This window comes from Athene noctua, chromosome 3, assembly GCF_965140245.1.
Source record: "Athene noctua chromosome 3, bAthNoc1.hap1.1, whole genome shotgun sequence".
Taxonomy (NCBI): domain Eukaryota; kingdom Metazoa; phylum Chordata; class Aves; order Strigiformes; family Strigidae; genus Athene; species Athene noctua.
Window position 1 is genome coordinate 87675709 of NC_134039.1, and position 25498 is coordinate 87701206.

A 25498-nucleotide genomic window follows, 5' to 3' on the forward strand; every position below is an offset into this window, starting at 1 on the left:
AGGGCAAAAACCTGCAAAAGTCTGCAAAAATCTGCCAAAGTCTGCAAAAGTCTTCTCTCCTCCGGGGAGACAGGGATGGTGTTGCAGGGGGAAATGTTTTCCCCGGTCAAGTCAAATTTTGTTTTTCCCAGGCCTGATCTCCGGTTCGCCAGTGGCGCTGGCACCGGGAATGTTTCTCTGGGTCACCCCAAAAGGAGGATCCCGCGGAGCATCCCAGGGCCTCTGAGGGCACCGACCCACCAGACACAAGCGGATGCAGCACAAAACTGCAGGGAACCCCCCAGCTGCCACTTTCCAGGGACGCGGGGGCCTCAGATTCGTACCCGGCGGCTCTTGCGGATGGCTGCGAGGTTTTTATCAGTTCGCTGTCAGCCTTCCCTTTGATGAGCCTCCCTCCCTGAGCTGCATCGCTAACAAATCCCCCGGGGCATTAAAAATAAACCGAAGCTTTGCAGATAAATCGGCGCAGGGGTGGGGATGGAGGGCGAGGACAGGCCACCCCCACCCGCCCGGGAAGCGGGGCCAGACGAGGCACCGGCTGCAGTTTGGCCTCACTCCGCGGCACCGGCCTCGCTCAGCGCCCCCCGTCCTGATTATCAACCTCCCCGTCGATCCGGGGATGATCGCACCCCCCTGCCAATCCAGGGCCCGGTTACGGCACACGCCGGGAGCCACAGGAGCTGTGGCAGGAGCAGGGGGGCTCGTCCCTGCGGTGCTGGGCCTTGGGGATCGGGCCCGGGGCTGGCAGAATGGGTGAAATTATCCTCGGGGCCAGAGATGTAAAATAAAGTATCAAGAACACGCTGTGGCTTTGGGGTTTCACCCTGGCCCTGCACAAAGCTCCAGCTGATGGGGTGCAGAGGGGTGAGAAATGGGCCCCCCACTGCTGCCCACTGCAGGGCAGGTAACGGGGCTCCCCCGCACCTCTCGGCACCCCCAGGGACCTTCCCGAGTCCCCCCCAGACTCACAACCGCCAGCACTGAGCCCATGGCTGTAGGGGAGCAGCTTGTTGGGCACCCCGGGGTGCTGTGGGACCCCAGGGGGAGCCACCCACTGCCCCCACCCCCTGCTGCAGAGCTGCCCTCAACGAAAGGAACGAATCCCTTCCATGCACAGGGGCTGTTTTTTCCTCAGTTATTTCATGCTGTCTCCCTCCACCCAAACGATTAATCCCCCCAGCTAATTAGAGGAAAGGGCCAAGAGCACCCATTTAGACTCGATTCAATTGCCTGAACGATGGCATAATTAACAAAAGCTGCTTAACGGCGGCGGCGGGTGCGTGCCCAGCGCTGGAATCGATGGGCAGCGTCTGCGCCGGGTGGGGGGGAGCCATCCCCGCCCCAACACACACCAGAGATTTATTCCACCACGGGAGATAAATCCATGACAGGGCACGGGAAGCCGGCGGGCACCGGGGCGGCAGTAGCCGGTTCATCCCGTGCCACCGGGCAGATTCCACGGCGCCGGGTCTCTCCCAGGAGGGTGCAGCTCCCTCGCCAGAGCCGTGGCAGCTCTTGCGCCGGGCACGTGCCGCGACGGCACAGGGAGCTGGGGTTGGCACGGTGTGAGCTGGCAGGAGAGTCAAGAAAAACAAATTCTGTCTGATAAAGAGGAAAAGCAAAGCACCGTAAAAATCCCAGCTTTGGAAATTTCACGTTGTTTTGATGAAAGGGCGAGAGAGAGAGAAAATAAATGATGTGCCGTGTAGCGCCGAGGCCCTGGGGATTCAGAGGCGGTTCCCCACAGCCCGGCGCCGCGTGGCCCCGAAATGAAGGGGTGGCCACGGCCGTGGGGATGTTCATTCCCCTTCTCCCTTCGGTGTTTCCTCCGGAGGGACCCGGGGCAGAGGGGAGGACTGCTGGAAGGAATCGCGGCGGTTTATTTGCGCTGCAGGGGCGCAGGGGAAGCCGTGGCGGTGTCCCTGCAGGCTGCGGCATGGGGCAGCGCCGGCTCGGGGCTGGGGTTGGGGCAGACGCGGCGTTTCAGCCCCCAGGCCGGGTTTCAGGCTCTCTCGGCCCTGAGCTGGGCTTTGGGCGGGGAGTGGCCGGAGCTGGGAAGCCCTTGGGGCCGGCAGGACAGATGGACGGGCAGTGGGACGGGCAGCGGGGAGCCTGGGAGAGCCGGGAGGGCTGGCTGCTCGCCCGCGCTGCCAAACCTGCAGCCCTCGGGGCTGCTGCCTCCCTGCCTGCCCGCCTGCCTGCCCCCTGCCCGCCTGCCTGCCCCTCTGCCTGCCCCCCTGCCCGCCTGCCTCCCTGTTCACCTGCCTGCCCCCTGCCTGCCCCCCTGCCCGCCTGCCTCCCTGTTCACCTGCCTGCCCCCTGCCTGCCCCCTGCCCACCACAGCCCTTGCCCTGCCCACGGCCACACTCACCTCCGGGCTCTGCATCCCCCGACCCCGAGCCGAGCCACCCCCGGGTCCCCGAGCCCCGGCTGCCCTCAGACACCCACAGACCCCACAAAAGCAGCCGTGGCCCGTCCGGGCCAGGTACCACACACCAGTGCCACCAGAGCAACGTCCCAGCGAGCAGGAGAGGGATGTACTGGGAAAGCAAGGCGCAGGAGCAAGATTTCTTAATTTCCAATTAATTTCCAATTAATTTCCTCTGCCTGGAGCTGGTAGGGGTGGGAGAGGGGAGGGGATCATGAGATCTCACGCCATCCCAGCGTGCCAAGACGGTGCTTTTGAGGCGCCTGACCCCAAACACGGCCCCCGCTGCCTTCACAGCGCTCCTGCCTGCACCGGCTGGCACGGTGCCCGCACCGGCCGGCATGCTGCCTGCGGCACAGCCGGAGAACACGCACCAGGAGGTGTCAGGACGAGGACAGGAGGGCAGCTGAGGACAAACTGCAGCCAGAGGACATTTGTCCTTGCTGGGGAAATGAGTCTCTCCGTGCCGGGAGTGAAGCAGCCGGCGCTGGGCAGGGGATTGGCAAGGAACGGGCAGGGGCTGGGCAGGGGCTGCCCTCCTGCAGCACCGGGCACAGGTCACCACTGTGCCAGGGCAGCACCCACAAGGAGGGTCCCCAGGGTGCTGGGACAGCACCCATGGGGCAAGGTCACCACTCTGCCAGAACAGGACCCATGAGGAGGATCTCCAGGGTGCTGCGAGAGCACCCACGGGGCAAGGTCACTACTATGCCAGGGCAGCACCCACGAGGAGGGTCCCCAGGGTGCCAGAACAGCACCCATGGGGCAAGGTCACCACTCTGCCAGAACAGGACCCACGAGGAGAGTCCCCAGGGTGCTACGAGAGCGCCCATGGGGCAAGGTCACTACTACACCAAGACAGCACCCACAAGGAGGGTCCCCAGGGTGCTGTGAGAGCACCCATGAGTCAAGGTGACTGCTGTGCCAAGGAAGCACCCATGAGGAGGCTCCCCAGGGCGCTGGGACAGCAGCCACGGGGCAAGGTCACCGCTGTGCCAGAACAAGACGCATGAGGAGGGTCCCCAGGGTGCCAGGACAGCACCCATGAGATGAGCCCTACTCCCCTTCCCGGCAGGCAGCCCCGGGTGCAGGCAGCCCCGGGTGCAGGCAGCCCCGGGTGCAGGCAGCCCCGGGTGCAGGCAGCCCTGGGTGCAGGCAGCAGGCATGGCACGGCCGAGCCTGGCAGACACATGGTGTTTGCGGCCGAGAAGCTGACTGCTGAAGCAGCGACAGTGAGCCTGAAAACTCATCGTGGCCTAATTATTCCTCATATTTAATTCCTCGGTCTCAAAGGGGCTGCCGGGGCTTATCCCTCCCGGGGCTGATCCCTCCCGGGGCTCATCGTACCGGCTCTTCCCGGGAAGGGGCAGGAGCCGGCTCTGAGTCCGGCAGCGGAGCCCCGGCCCCGGGGACAGGTTGGGGGTGCGCAGGGCAGAGCAATGGGGGGGCCCCCCACTCTGTGGCAGCACCTGCTTGGCACCCAGCACCCATCCTGGAGGAGAAGGGCCCAGAGGGTGCTCAGAGGGGGGGGGCAGCTCAAGGGAGCACCCCAGCCCGTGGGGACCCCAGACCGTTGGAGCTGCCTGAGGGCTCCCGAGGATCCCCGAGTTCCCCATCTCCGGAGATCAGTCAGCCCCAGGACACCCTCCGGAGACTGGCAGGGCTCCCCAGAACGGGCAGGGCTTCCTGGGGCAGGCAGGGCCCCCCAGAACGGGCAGAATTCCCTGGAACAGGAAGGGGGTCAGAGAATGGGCAGGAACCCCCAGAACAGGCAGGCAGGGCTCTGCAGGGCAGGCAGGGCTCCCCGGAGCAGGCAGGGCTCCCCAGAACAGGCAGGCAGGGCTCTGCAGAGCAGGCAGGGCTCCCCAGAACAGGCAGGGCTCCCCCAGTGCAGGCAGGGCTCCCCAGCACAGGCAGGCAGGGCTCTGCAGAGCAGGCAGGGCTCCCCAGAACAGGCAGGGCTCCCCCAGTACAGGCAGGGCTCCCCAGCACAGGCAGGCAGGGCTCTGCAGAGCAGGCAGGGCTCCCCGGAGCAGGCAGGGCTCCCCAGGGCACCCCTGCGAACACGCGCGGTGCTGGAGCCGCAGGCAGCGCCGCGCATCGGTGCCAGCCCACCCCGTTTGATCTCCCGCAAGCAGAAAGCTCTCGGAAGTCGCCAGCTCCCTGCCGGCGGGGGGGGGGGGGGGGGGCTTTAAAAGTATATTAAAAAAAGGGGGTGGGAAAAGAGGGATTTTGAAGGAAAGATTGATGCTGCCGGCGAGCCGCGAGAAGGCAAGGGCGAGCCACCCCGCGCAAGGCTGTCATTTCAAATCAGAACGCGCCGCCAACCTCAGGGGACTGTTCTGATCATTAATGGGAAGGATTTTTTTCATCGCTTTCCTCAATCAAATTAATCTGAAGTGAAAAACGTGGAGCTGACAAAGGAAATATTTATAAAGCAAACGAGGCAACATCAAAGGCAAGCGGGCGCCCGGCTCCCCAAGGCTACCGAAGCGGCGAAGGCAGGAGCCCGGCGAGCGCCGCAGCGGCTCACTGCAAGGTTATGGGGAGCTTAAAAACTGGAGCCAAAGGGCTTTTTTGCTTCTATTTCTGGGGGTCACCGGCTCCCCAGCATCCCCTTTGGGTGCGGGGGCTGGTGGCAGCTGGCTGCTGTCCCCCTTCCCTGCCTGCTCCTGCCTGTCCCTCCGGATGGGCTGATCCTGCTGCCCGCCCTCCGCCATGGCAGCCGGGAGGAAGGCAGGATCCTCATCCTCCTCCCCAGCCGTGGTCGCGGGGATATGGGGGACCTCAGGGACGGCTGGGGACCAGAGCTGCCCGGCACGGGGACAGCTCTGCCGGCACCTCGGGGGACGCAGGACCGGCGCAGGCAGCACCGAGGGCTCTGGCTCACCCAGCCGCGGTGGCGACGCCGTGACGTTCCCCGCGGGTCCCACCCAAGGGGGAATGCCAACAGGTTTGGGGAGAAAAAGGCTGGTTTTCGAGCCATGGCAGGGTGGGAGACGGCAAAGGGAGGGCAGCTGGAGGAAAAGCGGCGCCGGTAATCGCCAGGGCGGCCGGTAGCTCCGGGCGGGACCGTGCCGAGGCGCAGCCTGGCGCGGGGCTGGGACCCTGCTGGGAAGCGCCGGGTTTCCACCGCAGAGCCCTGAGCTCCCCTCACAAGTCCCAGCAACATCCTCGCAGGCATTTCTGACTATGAGAAGTGACAGATTTCCCATCAGAAAAGCCTCGCAAGCTGCGATTTTTTTTTTCTTTTTTCTCTCTATTTTTTTTTTTAATATATAAACAGGGCTCTGAAATGGAAAGATGCAATTAGGCATGGAAATAGTCCTCAATGAGCAGCAGCGAGCAGCCTCGCTATGAAGGAAATTGATTTTATTTGACCATTTTATGAGCATTTGAAAATTGCATCCTGAGCATGTGCTTCAGTAGTTAAGTGCACATTATATTCTTCATTCCCCTGAATTGCTCTAAACCAGCCTAGAAAAATACGCCAGGGACACAAAGGGAAATAGAAAGCGGCGGAGGGACACAGAATTCCTGGGAAACGGAGGCTGCCGAAAGCGAGACCGCAGCCCCTCGGCGGGGCCAGCTCCAAGGGTGCTCTGGCTTTGGGTGCACCCCCCAAGCCCCCACAGAGAGCCCCCGGGGACTTGCGCGGCACCACCGGCACCAGGGCGGTGCTGGCTCCCCCCGGGCCCTCGTTAGTGCCCTCCCACCCCTCGGACCTCACCCCCGGCCCCCCCCGTACCTTCTTCCCGATGAGCTTCTTGCGCAGGAACTCCCGGGCCTCGAACATGTAGGGAATGTCGTAGAGTGGCCTCAGCTTCCTGTTCTTGTCCTGCAGCGGGGGTAAAGAGCGGGGCACAGGTCAGAGGAGCCCCCCAAAACCACTCTGTGATGAGCATCCCTGCGGGGAGGCAGCCCCGAGCACCCCCCTGCCCGCTCCCGCACCCCGGGGTGGGTTCCTTGAGCATCGCCACAGCTCCAGCTCTGCCAAAACCCCCGGGGGGGCCCTGGCCGACACGAGTGTCCCCCCATGAGGATGTGCCAGCGGTCACCCAACGGTGCTGGGCTGAGCATCGCCGAGTTTACATGGCAGCAATATAAGGGGAAGGGATGGAGGGGAGTTTGGGGTGGGGGGAGATGGCCAGGGTGCCCCCAAATGAGCCAACCACCCCCACGGAGCACAGGCAGCTCAGCACCGGAGCCCGGGCGCAGGGGGGGTTGGTCTCACCTCCCCAAAATGCCACACTCAGCACCCCCGTCCTGCACCCTCCACCCGCCCATGCCCACGGGAGGCAAAAATAAGGCTCCTACGGGCTCTGCTCACGCAGGTTCTGTCACAGAAGTTTCTCGTTAGACAAACTCATTACCAGCCAGTGATTAACAGCATTTGCTGGATGAGATGCCCAGGAAAGGGACTTGGAGGGCATCTCCCTGCTCGCTGCCCATCAGCTGCTCGGGGCCTGGCGCGGAGATAAAAGCCCTTCAAAAGCTGAGCAAAACCGGGGAGTTTGCCAGCGGGAAGGGCAGCGGGGACTTGGGAACATCGAGGGAGCGGGAGGGGCTCAGCCGTGGGGGTCTCCTGGAGCAGCGGCGGCGGCAGTGAGGCCGCGAGAAGATGATACAGAACGTACAAAATTCAGGACACGGGGTGCTGCTCGCCCTCCGCCCCCCGGAGCCCCCAGCGCGGTGAGGAACTGAAGGAAGAAACGCCCCAAACATTTATATCCACACGGAAAACCTCCAGGACAAGCTGCGGCCTTGGGATTAGTCTAAGGAACATCCCCCAGGGGAGAGGGGGGGTATCAAGGCTGCACCCCCCATGACCCTGCAGTTGTATTGATGGAAAAACCTCAGAGGGGGAGACAAGGACTAAACCAGGTGGTTTCTCCTCAAACGCAAGTCCCGCTAAGCCCCATACGGCCCCATTGTGCAAGCCAGACACCAGCTTGCCTCGCTAATGACTTGTTAATGACTAACGGGCCTTGCCAGTGAACTGAGAAGAGGGGATCGCTGGGCTGAGCCCAACTGGGGGAGTTTCACTGAGGGCAAATGCCGGGGGCTGCCCTTGGGCCACAACAACCCCCAGCAGGGCTACAGGCCTGGGGAGGAGTGGCTGGAGAGCTGCCGGTCAGAGAGGGACTGGGGGGGGTGAGAATGAGCCAGAGTGTGCCCAGGGGGCCAAGGAGGGCAATGGCATCCTGGCTTGTGTCAGCACTGGCGTGGCCAGCAGGGACAGGGAAGGGATCTGAGCCCTGGGCTCGGCACTGGGGAGGCCGCCCCTCGATTCCTGGGTTCAGTTTTGGGCCCCTCACCCCAAAAAGGCCATTGAATGACTCGAGCGTGGCCAGAGAAGGGCAACGGAGCTGGGGCAGGGTCTGGAGCACAGGTCTGCTGGGGAGCGGCTGGGGGAACTGGGGGGGTTCAGTCTGGAGAAGAGGAGGCTGAGGGGAGACCTCCTGGCCCTCTGCAACTCCCTGCCAGGAGGGGGCAGAGAGGGGGGATGAGTCTCTGGAGCCAAGGCCCCAGCGCCAGGCCCCGAGGGAATGGCCTCAAGCTGCCCAGGGCAGGGTCAGGCTGGCTCTGAGGAAGGATTTCTGTGCAGAAGGGGCTGTTGGGCGTTGGAATGGGCTGCCCAGGGCAGGGGGGAGTCCCCGGGATCCCTGGAGGGGTTGAAGAGTCGGGCTGAGCCAGCGCTGAGGGATCTGGGGGAGTTGGGAACGCTCAGGGGGAGGGTCATGGTGGGGCTGGAGGAGCTGCAGGGGCTTTTCCAACCCGGATGATTCTGGGATTCATTTCTGGGATGACTGATAAGATCTCTGGGAACAGAGGAAAAAACGAAGCTGGGCAATGACCCCTGACTCAACTGGAATCCCTGCTCCACCTTTTTCCTTTTCTCTCATGGAAATGAATTTGTGGAATATCTGCCCTTCCTCGTCCTTTATGCTAATCAGCTAATAAGATGAAATTAAAACGGCAACAGAAACTTTGCTGGGTGTGCACCCACCATCGGAGCTAAATCCGTGTGCACCCACCACCCAGAACTACTGGACCTGAGACAACGCTGGATTCAGGAGTGGTGATCTGGATTTCTTTGACTCTCTTTCTCTCCTTTCTTTTTCTTTCCTTTCTTTTCTTTCTCACAGATTTATAAAAGGCCACATCGCTTATTATTCTTTTTCCAGTTTAAATTGTTTTCTACCACAAGTAGAACATTTTAACCGGTTGTTTGGTGTCGTTTAAACTTAATTTAACCCGACGGGATCAGAGAACTCTTGTGATTCTCTGGGTTTCCAGTCTGGGTCATGACAGCGGGTCCAGGCAGGGCTGCAGGCAGGGGTCCAGGCAGAGCTCGCTCCTGCCCAGCCACCGTCCCCAGGAGCAGCCAAAGCAGGCGCCTTGCAAAACTACATGGCGGATGGGCAGCAGCATCCCTGGTCGCCCTCCCCATGGTTTTGGGGACAACAATCCCTGGCCCAGAGACAGTGTCTTTGGAGCCACCACCCCCAAGGGGCTTGTCCCCCACAAACTGTGCTGCCACCAGCCCTGGATGTGGCATGCAGTGTGACCGCGCAACAGACCCGGCTTCGAAAGCGATGCCAAGGGGCTGCCACTGCCCGGCACCGCTCCCCCAGGGAAGGACACGGCCTTCCCCAGCAGATCCCACACCCTCGCCGGCGCTGTGCTGGACTTTGGACACTCTGTGGTTGGCTGCACCAGCACTGCTATGGTTATGGCACCTTTGGGCCCTGCCAGCATGCGAGCGGAGGAAGAAGGGCAAAGCCAAGCCAAGCCAACTCAACCCAACTCAACTCAACCCAACTCAACTCAACCCAACTCAACCCAACCCAACTCAACTCAACTCAACCCAGCCCAACCCAACCCAACTCAACTCAGGGAGCTCCCCAGCCCACGCTGGTGGAGGACAGCCCTCAGCACATGTCACTGGTGTGGTGCTGTGAGGAATGCCCCTCCCCATGCCTCACCAAGCTGGGGAGGGGAGGAATATACCACAAAGAGGGAGATAAGGCAAAAGCTGCAGAAAATGAAGGAGAGGAATCAGATGGGAGAGGGAGCGAGCAGACAAAGACACGCCGGCACTCGTGCTCTGTGTTCTTCCATACTGAATGAGGCTTTGACAGAGTTTATTGTCCCCGACGCCGTTCCCAGGCTGCTCCTTGGAGCCGTTCCCTCCTCCACCCGCATCGCCACACGCTGGCGATGGGGACGAGCTGGATCCTGCAAGGGCATCCCCACAAGGGATCCCCCAAGGTGCTGCAGCCAGTGCCAAACCCATCCCTGGGGGAGGCTCCTGCTGCCTGTGGCAGCTTTGCAGGCAGAGCGAGGGCAGATCCCGAGCCTGGCAGAGTGCAGGACCTGCAGAGATGGGATCTCTTCTGGAAAGGAGCTGGAGATCAACCCGATACGGCTCATCGCACAGAAAAGCTTCCTGGCACCTAATGAGATGGGCTTGACGAGGCCGGCACAGAGCTGTGGCAGACAGCATGGGATGTGGTGCCAGCTAGCCGGCCCCAAAGCCAGTTTCCCGGCAAGGGGAGAGCTTCCTCCTCACCCCATGGGGACAGCATGGCTGGCAGGTGGCCAGAGGGAAGCCCTGGCATGGGTGGTCACCCTCGGGAGGGTGCTACTGCCATAGGAAATCCAGCGCTGCCGCCGGCCCCGTCTCAGCCCCGCGGTCAGGCCGGCTCCCTGGCTGCGCCCCGGCTCGCCGCAGAACGATTCACGGCGCTCCCCTCCCTGGCAAAGCGTGCGGGGACGGAGCCATCTCCGTTATTTAGCTGGTGCCAGAAAAAATCCCGGCCCCGTGCCAGGGCTGGAGTTGAGCAGTGTGATAAATCCTGCAGAGCCAAGAGCAGGGTCCGAGCTGCTGAGGGGGCTTCCTGCACCTCCTGGGGCATCCCCCCATGAACCAGGGTGGGGGGATGTCGCCCCAGGGGGCATGCCCCCAGCAGCATGTCCCCGTACCCTTGTGGCACGGCCGCGACCGCACGGAGCCGGAGGAGCAGGGATGACTAACTCCTCATTTCACAGTCCGGTGCTGCGACGCGGCGCCGTACAGCCACGGCCGTCGCTTCGCGGAACAATCACCGCGCCGAGACAGAGAATTAAGCCAAAGGGGTTGAGAGACGGGGCAGGCTCAGCCTTCCCACGTGGATACTCCCTGCCTCGCCACCTCCCATCCCCTTGCCTGCGCCCCGAAACAGAGATAGGCTCTGCTCCAGCCGCTCCGTGCCACTCACCAGCCTCCCCCTCTGCCCCTTTCCACATGGGGAGCTCAACGCCAGCCTCCCAGTCCTGCTCCCCGAGAGCCCCCAAAATCCAGCACAGCCCCCCCAGTACACGCTCACACTCGAACTTTCCCTTCAGCTGAACCCGGGACTGTGGCTCCCCAGCCCCATCCGAGCAGCTACACGACACGCAGACGCTCGCTGCGGGACCACGCAGGGGCTGCTGCCTGCACTCAGCTGCCTGCTCTGCCTGCCCAAGCATCCCCCAGCCCCGAGTCCTCGGGGTGCCTCCCACCCCGGAGCCCACTGTGCTTTTCTCTGCTCCATGGTGGGACCCGATGGGACCCGGGGGACGAGTCTCTCCCGACCTCGACAAGGTCATGGCGAAGCTTCAAGATAAATAACGCTGCTTGGGCTCCGTCTGCGGCTCTGCACAGGCAAAGCCCTGTGCAAACAGTAATTAATCCTCACTAACGAACTCCAAATTTATTGCTTATTTAAGTGTCTATCTGGCACAGGCTGTTAAATCCCTAATCCCATCCCGCACACCGCTGAAGGGGGATGGTGGGAGCAAGCAGCAAAGCCCAGGGTGGCCCCGGCAGCACCGGGCCCGCGGCGACGGCAGCGATCGCATCACCGGAGAGCGGCCGGGAGGGCCCGGGGGCGGCTCACAGAGCTGCCCCAGCTTCGCTTTCACCCGGCACGGGGGTGAGGAACTGAAGTTGTTAGCTAATGCCTCAAACGCTGATGGACAGGAAAAGCCTCAAGGCCAAGTTGTGGCCTTTGTGGTCAGTCTAAGGAATGAATTATCTGGTTTAGGGAACAAACTCTCTGGTCTAAGGACTGAACTCTCTGGTTTAAGGACTGACTCTCTGGTCTAAGGACAGAACTCTCTGGTTTAAGGACTGAACTCTCTGGTCTAAGGACTGAACTCTCTGGTTTAAGGACTGAACTCTCTGGTTTAAGGACTGACTCTCTGGTTTAAGGAACGACTGATCCGCAGGGCAGCGCAGGGCGCATCCAAGGGCGCGCGGCTCCGCTCCCTCGCAGTCAGCAGCCAAATTCCCCAGAGAAGCCTCCAAGGGCGGAGACGGACACGGAGTAAAACCAACCGTCGGGGGCAAGGCCCGCGCTTTAATCCACGCCTAGAGCCCCGGAGAAGAGCGAAAAGATGGACAGGAGAGTTAAACACCCGGCACCAGATGGAGCTGACGGGGGAGAATCGCCCGGGAAACAAAACCTGAGGGAGAGGTAAAGGGGGGAGACGGCGACCACCGACCCAACTGGACCAAAGGGCTCAGGCTCCCCGTCCCCCAGCGACGCCCAGAACCCGGCTCCACCTTTTCCTCCTCCCTCAGGCAAATGAGTTCGTGAACTCCCGCCTCTCTTGGTCTAACGTGCCAGTCAGCCCCTGGGAGGAACTTCAAAAGGCGACAGAGAAAGTTGCTGGGGTGCACCCACCACCCGGGATTACGGGACCTGAGACCGCGCCGGAGCCTGGGCTGGGGATCACGATTCTTTGACTCTCCTTCTCTCCCTTCTTTTCTTTTCTTTTCTTTTCTTTTCTTTTCTTTTCTTTTCTTTTCTTTTCTTTTCTTTTCTTTTCTTTTCTTTTCTTTTCTTTTCCCTTTCCTTTCTTTTCCCTCTCTTTTCCCCTTCCCTTCCCTTCCCTTCCCTTCCCTTCCCTTCCCTTCCCTTCCCTTCCCTTCCCTTCCCTTCCCTTCCCTTCCCTAACATTTTAACTGATCATTTGATGTAATTTCACCTTAATTCAAGGCAAGCATCACAGAACCTTTAGGACTCCTTGGGCTCCCACACAACGGGGCTGGTGGGGGGCTGGCGGGGGGCTGGGGCTCTGCTGGGGCTCCTCGGCTACCGTTTAGCCCAGGATTTACCCAGCTTGTGTAAAACCCTGCAGCTGCATTAACGACAAGGGGGGACGTGCCTGCCCTGAAAGCAGCACTCAAGTGCTTAAAAGCCTCTTCTCCAGGCGCAGCGGCTCTCCACGGCATCGCACAAAAGCAAACGTTTGCCTTAAAAAAACCAACCAGCCACCTCAGAGCATCTCAGCGCCCCAGACAGAATCCATGGGCACAGGCGTTGTCCCCACTGCTGGAGCAGCCACCTGAGCCGTGCTGGCACCCACGGCCACGCCGGCCCCGAGGAGCTGGAGGCTGAGTCCTCACCGAGGCTGCGTCGTCGTGACGCCGATGAAAAATGCAAACCCTTCTGCAATTCCCTGCACAGATAAAAGGCACTGGGCTGTGCCAGGAGCAGGGTAATAGAAATATTTAAGTGTCCAGTATGTATCGCACTTAACCACGGCCCTCTCAGCCACCATTAAATACCATTTTGCTGGCCTTAAAAATGATATTTCATATCGGAGGGGAAGTGGCTGAGCAGATCACTCTGGGAAGCTGTTCAAGAACCTGAACACACATTTGAGGTTTTGCAAATAAACATTAAAAATCAATATAACAGCAAGGATGTGAACTAAATTCTACGACCGTCAAACATCCACAATTATAGGCACATAGAAGGATATTGCTTTTTTTTTTTTTTTTTAAACTGCTTTTCAAGCCAAGAGCTCAAACTGCAGCAGCACCCCTGTAAGGTGCTGTCCCCGTTGTGTGGAGCCCAGGGAGTCCTAAAGGTTCTGTGACCCGCTCGCCTTGAAGTAAGGTGAAACGACATCTCGGCACCAAACGTCGAAACGCCGGCCCTGGCTTTCCCCAGCTGCTGGGGAGAGTCATCAGCCATTCAAAAAATAATTAAAAAAAAAAAAAAAAAGCGCAGCATATTAGCCTCATTCAATTAAAGGTGTGCAGCGAGGAAGTCGTTTTATTAGCGAGAAAGGCAACGCGTGGAGCTTCATCTTTGGAGAGTTGCTGGCGGAGGGGAGGGGTAAACAGCTCGTCCCTTCTCCCGGCACGTGGAGACAAGGATTTCAGTCCAGAAATCGACGGGAACCTGCTGCTTCCTCACGTCGGCCCGCAGCTACGCGCCGAGGAGCCCGGGGCAAGGAGCCATTTTTTGTTTAAAATGAAAAGACGGAGCATCTGGAAGGCGGGTGCTGCCCCTGGGGCCAGCAAGCACCGGGTGCCAGCAGCCCCCTCAACCTCCCTCCTCCTTAAATAACCCCCCCATGAGGCTTTAAATATCGAACAGGCCGAGTGAATTACGGCTCTCCTGTCAAATTAACATCATTACGCCCTACAGTAGCCAATTAAAGTCTATTTTCAGGAAAGCAGCAGCCGCCAAGGATCGCATCCTGCCGGGGGGGGTTAAACACTGAGTGCCCTCAGCCCCCCCATTGCCTGGGGGGGTCCTGCTCCCAGGCCCTGGCCCCTTCCCAAGGGCAGGAGATGGGGATGACGATGGATACGGGAACCTTTGGAGATTGTCTGAGAGCCCGGCGGGTCCTGGGGCACTCCCTGAGTGCAGGATTTGGGGGTTTCTTAAAAAATCCCAGCGTGGGACCCCAGAAGAGCCGAGGGGCTGGGACCTGCAGCCCGGTGGTGCTGCAGGTGGGGAGAGCTCTCCTCTTCCCCTCCAGTGCAATTAGGGAAGCTTATTATTTGGGAAGCAATTAGCAGAGCAAATCAACTCCAAGCGACACGCGAGAATAAACCGTTCAGAACGACGAGGAGAGGTGGAGATTAACCAGCTGCCACCGACAGCGGCTGCGGGGCTGCTCGGGGAGGCAACAGCCCCCGAGGGACCCCAGAATGGGAGAAATTTGCCCCGTTTAGAGGCTGCTCGGCTTGTGAGAGCCGGCGCCGGGTACCCGCTGTACCTGGGGAACAGGGAGACAGTTTGTTAGCAGTGTCACGCCCGCGGTTCCCAGCCCTCCCGCCCCGGCGCATCCCCGGTTGCACCCGGCGCGCTCGGAGAGGCGCTGAGGCGGTGACGCGAACACGGCGGCTGCTCCCTGCTGGTGTAAGAAACTCCAGGAGGAGCCTCGCAGCCGGCGAGCAGGAGTGCTCGGGGAGGGGTTTTTCCATGGCGAAGCCTTCGCGGCGCAGCGCGGCGATGACGGCGGGGCACAGCTGGGCCAACGGCGCCACATGGGCGAGGCTCTTCCAAATGTTCCAGGAACTGGGCAGCACTTCTTCAGGGAAGGGGGTGACACCAGGAGCAGCAACAGCTCCGGGAATTGACACCGAGTGACGCGGGAGGGTCGATCTGCACGAGGACAGGGAGGCTCTGCAGAGAGGCTTGCATAGGTTGGCTCGGTGGCCAACGTCAACGGGATGAGCTTCAACAAGGGCAAGTGCCAGGTCCTGCCCTTGGGCCACAACCACCCCCTGCGTGGCTACAGGCTCGGGGAGGGGTGGCTGGAGCTGTCTGGGAGAGAAGGGTCTGGGGGTTCTCACTGACCAGCAGCTGAACAGGAGCCAGCAGCGTGCCCGGGGGCCAAGAAAGCCAACGGCCTCCTGGCTCGTGTCAGCACTGGTGTGAGCAGCAGGAGCAGGGAGGTGACAGTCCCCCTGTGCTCGGCACTGGTGAGGCCACACCTGGAGGTTGTGTCCAGGTTTGGGCACCTCAATCCCAGAGAGATCTGGAGGGGCTGGAGCGAGGGCAGAGGAGGGCAACGAGGCTGGGGAAGGGCTGGAGAATCAATCCTGTGAGGAGGCAGGGCAGGAGCTGGGAGTGTTCAGGGTGAGGAGGAGGAGGCTGAGGGGAGCCCTCATCCCTCTCTGCAGCTCCTGCCAGGACATTGCAGAGAGGCTGGGGCTGGGCTCTGCTCCCAGGGGATCAGGGACAGGACAAGAGGGAACGGCTGGAAACTGCCCCAGGGGAGGGTCAGGCTGGGCAGGAGGAGAAAATGTTTCCCAGCAAGAGTGGTCCGAGAGTGGAACAGGCTGCCCAGGGAGGGGGGAGTCCCCATCCCTGGGGGGGTTTCAGGGCCGTTGGGATGAGCTGTGGGGGATGTGGGGTAGGGGAGAACTTTGTAGAGTCGGGCTGAGGGTTGGACTCGATGATCCCGAGGGGCTTTTCCAGCCTGAAGGACTCTGGGGTTCTGTGAAAGCAGCAACAGGAAAGCAGTCCCTGAGGATTGCAGGGAGGAAGGACGAGGGGTTCCCACCCTTGGAGAAATAAGCGGCGTCTCCATTTGAGCAGCCCCAGCTTGCCATTCCTGGATGCAAAGCCTGAAGCGTGTGTTCAGCCCCTCCGGTGCTCTGCCTGCTGCTGGCTCTGCCTGCAGACGTGTCCACCGGTCCCTCGTTGCCCACGGAGCCCTCCCTGGCAGCGGGCACTCGGTACCGAGACCCTCAGCTCTTGAGTGATTAATCCCGGCTGCCGCGGCCGAGCTGGGGAGGTTTTCAAACAGCAATAAGGGCGCGAGTGCGTGCCCGGAGCGCTGGCTGACAGAAGGGCAGCGCTCCAGGCAGCCCTGCCTGCCCAGGGTCGGCCCCGTGGGGTTGCCAGCCCCTCCTGGCTGCATCGGTGTCACCGTGGTGTCACCGGGGAGGACCGGACCGGCACAGGATCTGCCTCAGGCAGGTCTCCCGCAGCGGCCGTGGGCTAACGAGGGGTTTGAGGGGTGCAGGCAGCCCCCCGCAGCCCCCCTGCCAGGTCGGCAGAGCGGCTCTTTCCCCAGCTGCTCTCCGAGAGGGCCCGGGGGAGATCAGAGCATCTCAGTGGCAGCTCCCGGGCTTACAGCCCTAAGAGGATTAACGGCAGCGGCCGCTCGCGGAGCTCTCTGATACTCACACGAAGGGACGGCTGGAGACAGAGGGGGGCAGGAAGAAGCTTCCCCTGGAAGCTGCTGCTCCAGGACGGCTCCCGCCGTCCTCTCAGTCCTGACGGGCACCCGCGGGGATGTCAGCGCAGACACAGGCCGCCGGCGGAGAGCACAGCGAGGCAGCAGGGCCGGCACGGTGCTCCGGGGGCTCAGTTCCCCCCATCCCAGCACCCCGGGGGTAGAGGGTTTTCCCCAAACCCCTGCGCAGCCCCCGGGCGGGTATCGGAGTATCTCAGGCCCTGAATTACTCAAACATCATTAGAGGAGTCCAATTAAAGAGAGAAAAACCAACTTCTCCTGAGCTGAGCCTCCATGCCCAAACAAGAAAGAGAGGGCCCCATTTTAATCACTTTTATTAGCAAAACAGGCTCCCCGCCGCAGCCTTGCAAAGGGAAGTCGACCATTTTAAGGCAATTTGCATTTCTCAAGGTGTACTGAGCGGCTCACGGGAGCGTTCGGGCACCGGCACCGCGACCAGAACCAGGGGTGTCCCCGCACCCCAGCGCTGCTCAGCACCGCGGGGACAGCACCGTCCCCTCAGGAGCGGGGACCCTGCGTAGCGGCGTGCACAGACGGGCTGAGCTCGGTGCCGACCTTCCTCACTTCCAAACACAACTTGAGTCCTCCCCACGCTGCTAAAGCTCTTCTGTGGCAGCTTCCCGGGCAGACGGGGGGCCCGGCACCCCCGAAGCCAGCTCGGGAAGACGGGGGACAGCCAGGGTTTTGGTGACCCCAAGCACCGCACGGGAGCACTGAAGGTTTCCTCCATCATCATCCTCAACGCAGAGCTGGGTCTGTGGCCAGACGCGGGGCCAGACTGAACCACGTCCAGCACGGAGGGAGTTATCCTCTGGTCCCCTTCCCAAAACTAGCCCAGCGCACAGAGCGACCCAGGCTGCGGAGAGGGCGGCCGGGAGAGGGAAGAGCTGCTGCACCCTGTCTTATCCCATCTCCATCCTCCTCCTCCCCCGTGGAAGCCGCCAGAGCCCAGCCCCAGTATTGATGGTGTTGCCAGCACACGCCGTTCCGGTGCCCTCCCCAGGGCATCGGGGCTCGCTCCTGCAGCCTGGCCAGCACCCATCAATCTCCATCAAGCCTGAAGGCTCCTATTAATCACGTTAAGAGAGGCCCTAATTTAAACCTTCTGCCTGCTGCCACACACTGCCTGCTCGGCTCCCTCTGCCAGCGAGAGCGGGAGAACCCGCAGCCCGCGGTGGTGGGAGCGTCGTGCCACGGGCCCGGGCATGCCCAGAGGGACCCTTCCCCCAGGTTAACAGGATCCCAAACAAGGAAAGGACATTTTTTCCTCCTCTCCGGACACACCTGCTGCTGTTTGAGCTGGGAGCACCTTGTACAGAGCAGAAATAGGCAGGATGCTGGATTTCACCCCAAAACTCCCTCTGCCTGCGGCAAGAGGGGCTGCGGTGGGGGGAGATGCTGGCAGGTCCGGCCCCAGAGCAGAACTTATGGGGCTGCACGACCCAGGCACCTCTCGGGGTGCCAGAGACACCGCGGGGCGGCTTCCAGCAGCGGCACAGCCCGACCCCGGGGTGCAGGGGATAAACACGGTGCCGTGACCGGTCACCTCGGGGCTCCTCTCGCCTGACGGAGTTTTCCATAGGAATGACTCGAGCGTGGCCAGAGAAGGGCAACGGAGCTGGGGCAGGGTCTGGAGCACAGGTCTGCTGGGGAGCGGCTGGGGGAACTGGGGGGTTCAGTCTGGAGAAGAGGAGGCTGAGGGGAGACCTCCTGGCCCTCTGCAACTCCCTGCCAGGAGGGGGCAGAGAGGGGGGATGAGTCTCTGGAGCCAAGGCCCCAGCGCCAGGCCCCGAGGGAATGGCCTCAAGCTGCCCAGGGCAGGGTCAGGCTGGCTCTGAGGAAGGATTTCTGTGCAGAAGGGGCTGTTGGGCGTTGGAATGGGCTGCCCAGGGCAGGGGGGAGTCCCCGGGATCCCTGGAGGGGTTGAAGAGTCGGGCTGAGCCAGCGCTGAGGGATCTGGGGGAGTTGGGAACGCTCAGGGGGAGGGTCATGGTGGGGCTGGAGGAGCTGCGAGGGCTTTTCCAACCCGGATGGTTTTGGGATTCTGTGAATCGCTGCAGCTGGTGCCTTCCAGCCAACACGTGCTGCTCTGGTCCCCAGCCTCATCCTTCCATCCCTCCACATCCCGGCGGGACGCAGCCGGGGCACGTGCCAAAGCAAGAAGTGCCCGTCCCTGTGGGAGACAACTTGTGACTCCCCAAAAAAGGGCCTGAGAGGAACAGGCCTGTGAGAAAAACCAGCCTGAGAGAGAGAAAGAAGGGATAGGGGGGGGAGTAGAGGCCCAACGAGCCGAGGAACATCTCAAACACTCGCAAGTAATGAAATTATAGTTATGGGGTGAATAATGTGGAGTTTGGAGCTGATAATGTGGCCAGGATGGCAGGGGATGGGCTGGAGTGGGGAGCCCTGGGGAGAGAGGAGGGTTCTGCTCTGGGGCAGCTGGTCAAGTTTCAAGGCCCATCTGTCCAGTGAACGACCTTTGCTTCATTACCCATGAAATGCATTTTATAGTTAACACCCCGAGTATGCTAATGAAGATTAACAAGATGATGCTAATTCCATCACTCCCCAAAGCACCTTCCCCCTCCCCATCCATGGGGTACGTAGGTGTAGGGGTCGGCCTGGGGGAGGGACCCAAAGACAATGGGTATAAACTGGGGGGGGCAAGGGGTGAAAGAGAAAGGAAAAAGATGTGAAGAAGGGAAGAAGACAGACGCAGCCCTGACACAGCCTCTCCCCTTTTCTTCTTCCCCTTTTCCCTCATACCATTAAGTAACGCCAGACACACTATACCACTTGCCATATCACTTGGCCAGTTGTCGCGGATCCAATTAGTACGTTGTGGGAAGTTAATAAACGTCTGGACTTGGAGATTTGTCTCACCGTTGCCCACTCCATTGGGGATTTATGAATCCAAAAGTCTCCCCTGTCTGAGCGGGACGGGCCAGCCCTGCAGCTCCCTCCTCGGGCTCCAGCCCAAGCCGGGGCGCAGCCAGCGCCAAACCCAACGTGGCCCTTTGTGAGCACAGAGCCCCCGGATCAGCGGTCGCCGCCGCGCTCAGCGCCTCCAGCTCCTCAAAAACCGTGTACAAAAGCACATTTTTGGGGCCTTTCGTTCTCTGAAGGCTCCGCAGCAGGGGTTTGCTCCTCACACGGTTTTACAAAGAGGAAGAAAACCTGCCCGGGCGGCCGCAGCCGCTCCGTGCCCGCACAACCCTCCTCTGCACGGCCGCTTGCAGCTGCGTTAGCAGTGGGCTTAAATTAATAAGGTTTGTCTTCTCGGCATGTGACGCGTTGGACAGGTCCCCCCCGGGAGCCGTGTGTCCCGTGGCGCGGGGACCAGGCGGATCCTGCCCGGGCTGAGCCGACTCTGCGGCCGGCGCTGCCCCGTTGCAGCATCCCCCGGGCCGTGAGCGGCCCCGGTCTCCTGCCTCCTCGTGTTTGCAGCATCACGGACCCGCAGCCCTGCATTGGGAGACCCCAAAGTGAGGGGCAGGCTCGCCCCGAGGCACCCCAAAGCGGTTCACCGAGGGGCTGGGGCTCCCCGGCAGGATTTGTGTTGCCACCAGTGGGGCCGGTGCAGCGGGGCCGTGGAGCGTTAAAAATGGGGACAAGGGCGGCAGGGAGCTGGTGGCACGTGGCCACGGCGAAGCCTCTGCAGGTCGGGTCTGCGGGGAAATAAAACAGCCCCAGAGAAAAGCCACGGGACCGATGGAAAGCGCAGGATCGATACGATCATCGTCCCTCTCCTGGCGTAGAAATAAAAAGGGCGAAGCTGCGGATGCTGCTTCGGCACAAAATGTCAGCGGCTGAGCGCCGGGCACGGGGGTGAACCGGGCAGTTTTGGGAAGGGCACTGGGGCCCCCAGCGATGCCCCGGGCACCCCATCCCCTTGCAACCCCCAAATCTGAGCCTGGAGGGGCATCACCAGCGGATGCCGCGGCCGAAGCACGACGGTGCCGGGCCCTGCGGATGGCTACTGGTCCCAACACCAACCCACGAGCCCCACGGAGCCCCACGGACCCCCCTCCTTCCCCGACTCCCCCCCACATCCCCCTTGGAGGGAGCGCTGAGCGCGGATGCTGAAATCAGCTAATGAAAGTTATTTATGAGGCGATTACCAAGTTGGCTGCGCCGGTGCTGAATTAAGATAATTTGTAATTACGTGCGACGCTTTTAGAATACTGCACGCTTATGTTTTTAGTCACTTGTTTTATTAAATTAAATGCTGGGGCTAATTACAGGCATCCTTTGGATATCTCCCTCTCAACTCCCGACCCGCGGGAGCCTGTCACCAGCCGATAGCGCGTTCAGCGCTCCCCTGTTTGCTCACACAGGGGCTGTAATCACCAACTATAAATTACCTTGTTAAAAACCAGGATTACCCTTTGCAAGGAAAGCCTCTGCTTAAACCCATCAAGATTCTCGCAAGAAAAACAATTTCTAAGCAATAGAAGTTTTTGTTTCGCCGGTACTTGAGGAGACTATTTCGGATTGAGGAATATTTGGGGAATATTTGGGGGAAGTTGGGGCTTCGAGGAGGCTGAGTCGCAACCTCTGCCCAGCTAGAAAAATGTCAAAGCATCTTCTGGCAGCGACAGGGAAGGCAGCGCCCTCTCCCAGGAACAAATCGGGGAAACCGCCCGAGCACGACGGTACCGGCCACGGGGAATTCATTAACCACCAGCGCTTTGGCAACGCGCACAAAGAGCCTCCTCTCCGTGGACGAGGAGATAATGTCGCCGCTAATGAGGAAATTGAGATGTATAAAAATACTTGGTGATTTCAGAAGGGTTGTTTCGTTGTTGGTTTTGGGGTTTTTTTAATTTTACAACACCGCAACGGCTGAATTCTATTTTAAATGAACCTGACTTCCCCTGACACTCTCTGGGAGAGCCAAGGGACCATCAGTAAAAGATGTTCAGAATTCCTCACAGCCCAGATCCCCCGAAAAGCCGATTTAACCCATTACTGGGCTGCACAGTTACATGCTGAAGATGTGCCAGTGGCACCAGTGACCCACAGGGAACCGACAGCCCCGAGCGCGGACAAGGGGGGGCAGGAGCACGGTCCGAGCACACCAGCCCGCCACAGCCCACCAGCCCAGATTTGCCCTGAAAATGACTGTTAAATGGGAGACAAGGCATTTTGTTTCTGCAGCGTTTTTCCTCCCAACATAAGATTTAGTCCACCCACAGCTCGTGTGTCTTCCCCAGGTACGCTTTTGTCCAAAAAACCTGGAGAAATTATGCTACTGAATTTGGGTTTATGCTGCATACCCATCGGCTTGCTGTAACGCAGACCCTCGTCAGGCTTATGAAACATTTAAAAAAATATTTTCCTCCGTGGTTTCAACCTCTCGTCTTTGCCTTAAAGCTCAGCAGCCCCATGAACAGGCAGAGGACGCGCAGCCCCCGCGGGGGTTTCCTCTGCCCGCCCCCCACTCGTGTCCCCCCCACGCTGCAGCCACCACCCGAGGGGACAGAATCCATCCTCAGCTCAGCTGCCACGGCAGGGACCCTGCGCCTTGGCCAAGGCAGTGCAAAACCTGCACCCCAGCCCCAAACCATGCGAGAGGGGGGGCACCTGATCGTTCCCGGGTCCCTGCCCTGCTCAGCTCCCGCCCTGATCTGTGCGAGATCACAGCAGGTTGGTCCCAGCACCCCTGGGGGGGACACTGGGGCTGTTCGCCCCCTGCATCCAGGGAGCCCCCCTCCAGGACACAGACCCCCGGGGACAGACCCCCCCACTCTCAGCAATGCCAATGTCAAGTGCAGCCACGACCCAGCTCCAACCTGAGAGTGATGCTGGGAGCACTGGGATGCAGGAGGGAGCTGACATGGACGGGAGGAGACGGTGCAGGTGCAGCAGCACGGCACGGCACGGCAAGACACAGCACATGGTACGGCTCAGCACGGCACGGCACAGCATGGCACGGCACATCACGACACGGCACAGCACAGCATGGCATGGCATGGCATGGCCCGGCACAGCACGGCTCGGCATGGCATGGCACAGCACAGCATGGTACGGCACAACCCAGCACGACACAGCACGGCATGGCACGGCACGGCATAGCACAGCACAACACGGCTCCGGCCCCAGCAAAGGGGCCAGCCCTGCCCCTGCCTGCCCACAAACCAGCAGCAAGTCCCAGTCAAGGCAGCCGAGGCCACGTCCCCATCCCCGCTGCCCGCTGGAAGAAATTTTGGGGCTAGACCTGCGCTGCCCCCACGCTGCTCCCCCAGGCGCGGGAGGAGGGCTCTCGCCAGCCTGACTCGTGTCACCCATCCCCGGGGGGCTGCAGGGGAGGACGATGGCAGTGGCACCCTGTGCTGCGCCGCCAGCCCCGGCAGCGGGGGTCTGAGCCAGCCGCGGGGTCCCCTCGGCAGGACAGAGCACCAGAAAACAGCAAAATGCAAACACATCCCCTCAACGCGGTGTTTTGGTTGAGAGGGACCCACGTCTCCAGGCGTCATGGAGCACCCGGACACCGCGCCGGGCGCCGGGGCAGCCTCTTGCACCGCACCGGTGGGCTCTGGGGGACCGACAGACCCTCCTCGCGGCAGCAGCTGTCCTGGGTCACAGCGGGGGCCCCCGAGGGTCCCTCTGTCACCCCTCTGTCCCCAAAGCACCCAAGGGAGGCGGCTGGCCCCCGCACAAGGCCTTGCACCCATCCCACCTCATCAACAAACCCAGAAGCTCGGCAGAGCAGCTCCACAAACACCTCCATCCACGTGAAATGAGGATTTTATATTATTTTCAATCAAAAAGCAATTTATCATCCAAAATCTCCCAGGAGAGTGATGTGATATGCTAACTAACTGCCCCGCTGCTCTGCCAAGGGGGGATTCTACCCCACAGCCCCCCCATGGGAAGGGCAGGGAGAGTGATGGATGGACCCCCCTAGCCTGGAGAACACTTGCAGCCCCCAAAACCAGTGCTGAAAACCCCGCACCGGAACACCCCCACGCTGCATCTCCCCCGACACCCCAGCCCGGGGCTACCCCGGAGCGTGGAGCCGACCACAGGCTGGGCACCGAGCGGAGTCTGATGGAAAACGGGCAAACCCCACGTCGGTTCGGAGATGGGGGGCTTGGGCTACGCCCGACCGCAGCCGGGCAGCCCCACGGGGCACCCGGGGTCCCCCGCGCTGCCCACGCGTCCCCGAGCTCCCCGGTGCTCCCAGCCAGACCCGCCTCGCCTCCAGTTCTGCTGTCGCAGCAGCTCCCCGAGCCTCGGCGCTGGCATTTCACACCTTCCCCTGCATTCTGGGTGCAGCGGGTGGGATGCGGCGCCAGCAGCCGGGGACAGAACAGCCGGTGGCTTGAAATCCAGCCACACATGCGCTGGGACGGGGCACCGCTGTGGGCACCGCACCCCCAGGAGGCTTTTAGGTCTCAAGCAGCGTTTCCACAGAATCTCAGAATCACAATCTAGGTTGGCAAAGCCCTTGCAGCTCCTCCAGCCCCACCATGACCCTCCCCCTGAGCGTTCCCAACTCCCCCAGATCCCTCAGCGCTGGCTCAGCCCGACTCTTCAACCCCTCCAGGGATCCCGGGGACTCCCCCCTGCCCTGGGCAGCCCATTCCAACGCCCAACAGCCCCTTCTGCACAGAAATCCTTCCTCAGAGCCAGCCTGACCCTGCCCTGGGCAGCTTGAGGCCATTCCCTCGGGGCCTGGCGCTGGCTCCTTGGCTCCAGAGACTCACCCCCCCTCTCTGCCCCCTCCTGGCAGGGAGTTGCAGAGGGCCAGGAGGTCTCCCCTCAGCCTCCTCTGCTCCAGACTGAACCCCCCCAGTTCCCCCAGCCGCTCCCCAGCAGACCTGTGCTCCAGACCCTGCCCCAGCTCCGTTGCCCTTCTCTGGCCACGCTCGAGTCATTCAATGGCCTTTTTGGGGTGAGGGGCCCAAAACTGAACCCAGGAATCAAGGGGCAGCCTCAATTTGTCTTGATCTACTCATGAGGAGTGTGAAGAAAGGGTCAGCAGTCTTCGAACAGAGCTGACTCAGACTCAGAGCTTGGCTGCGGGACTCTGCAAAGTCAGAAGATGCTTCTGCCTCCTTCCAGCCCGGCTCTAAAACCATCCCCGAGGGGACAGGGACGGGCTCTGCTCAGAGTGGAAGAGCCAGCATCTGCTGGCATGCTCCCCAGCTCGGGTGGTGGCAGCCATTTCAGGAGTTAAGGAAAAACCTCCACCCCTTCGACACTGGGAACCCAAATTCCAGACGGTAACTGCAAACCCGAGGGATGTGGAGCGGGGCTGTCAGCGGATGCCCCTCCTGCCCCGGTTTGGGGGTCGCATGCCCTTTCGGCGCGCAGGAGGGGACACACAGGCGTCCCCTCCTGACCCCGTCCCCTGTGCCTGGGGAACTGAATTCCTGCTGAGCCTGCGAAGCGCAGCCCCACGCTGCAGCGGCGCTCTCATGGGTGCCAGGTCGAGGGAGGTGTTTGAAGTGGTGGGAGCAGCTCAGCGCCCGGCCCCGCGCCGCCCGCAGCAGCAGCCGCAGCAGAAGCTGCATCCGAGCGCACCGTGTGCCGAACCCGCACGTGACGGAGGGGAAGAATAGCAGCCAGCGAAAAACTAGGACAGCGGCGGCCGGACTGGGAGGGAGGGAAAAAGCTTTTAAGGATGGAGCCACCGTCCCCTCCGCAGGGACCGGGAGAGGGAACATCTTGAGCCGTCACTGTCACCAGCACCAGCCCCGTCCCGCTCGTGGGCCATCCCATGACCCCCTCGTCAGCCCCGGGGAAGCCACTTTGCACCAGTGGCTGCCATAAGGCTGGCAGGGGGGCGGGCAGGCAGGGTCTGTGGGGCAGGCAGGGCCCGTGGGGCAGGCAGTGTCTAAGGCACAGGCAGGGAGGGTCTGTGGGGCAGGGTCTGTGGCACAGGCAGGGTGGTCCATGGGGCAGGCAGGGTCCATGGGGCAGGGTCCGTGGCACAGGCAGGGTGGTCCATGGGGCAGGCAGGGTCAATGGGGCAGGGTCCATGGCACAGGCAGGGTCCGTGGCACAGGCAGGGTGGTCCAT

General features: G+C 61.4%; 1 protein-coding gene across 1 annotated transcript in view; it reads right to left on the reverse strand.

Annotated features, from left to right (window-relative positions):
* Positions 1–25498, reverse strand: part of SND1 (staphylococcal nuclease and tudor domain containing 1) — a 123939-nt gene that overhangs the window by 66819 nt on the left and 31622 nt on the right. Inside the window, exon 11 of the mRNA XM_074903604.1 lies at positions 6177–6266. Coding sequence (XP_074759705.1) covers positions 6177–6266 — 90 coding nt within the window. The remainder of the gene's footprint in view (positions 1–6176; positions 6267–25498) is intronic.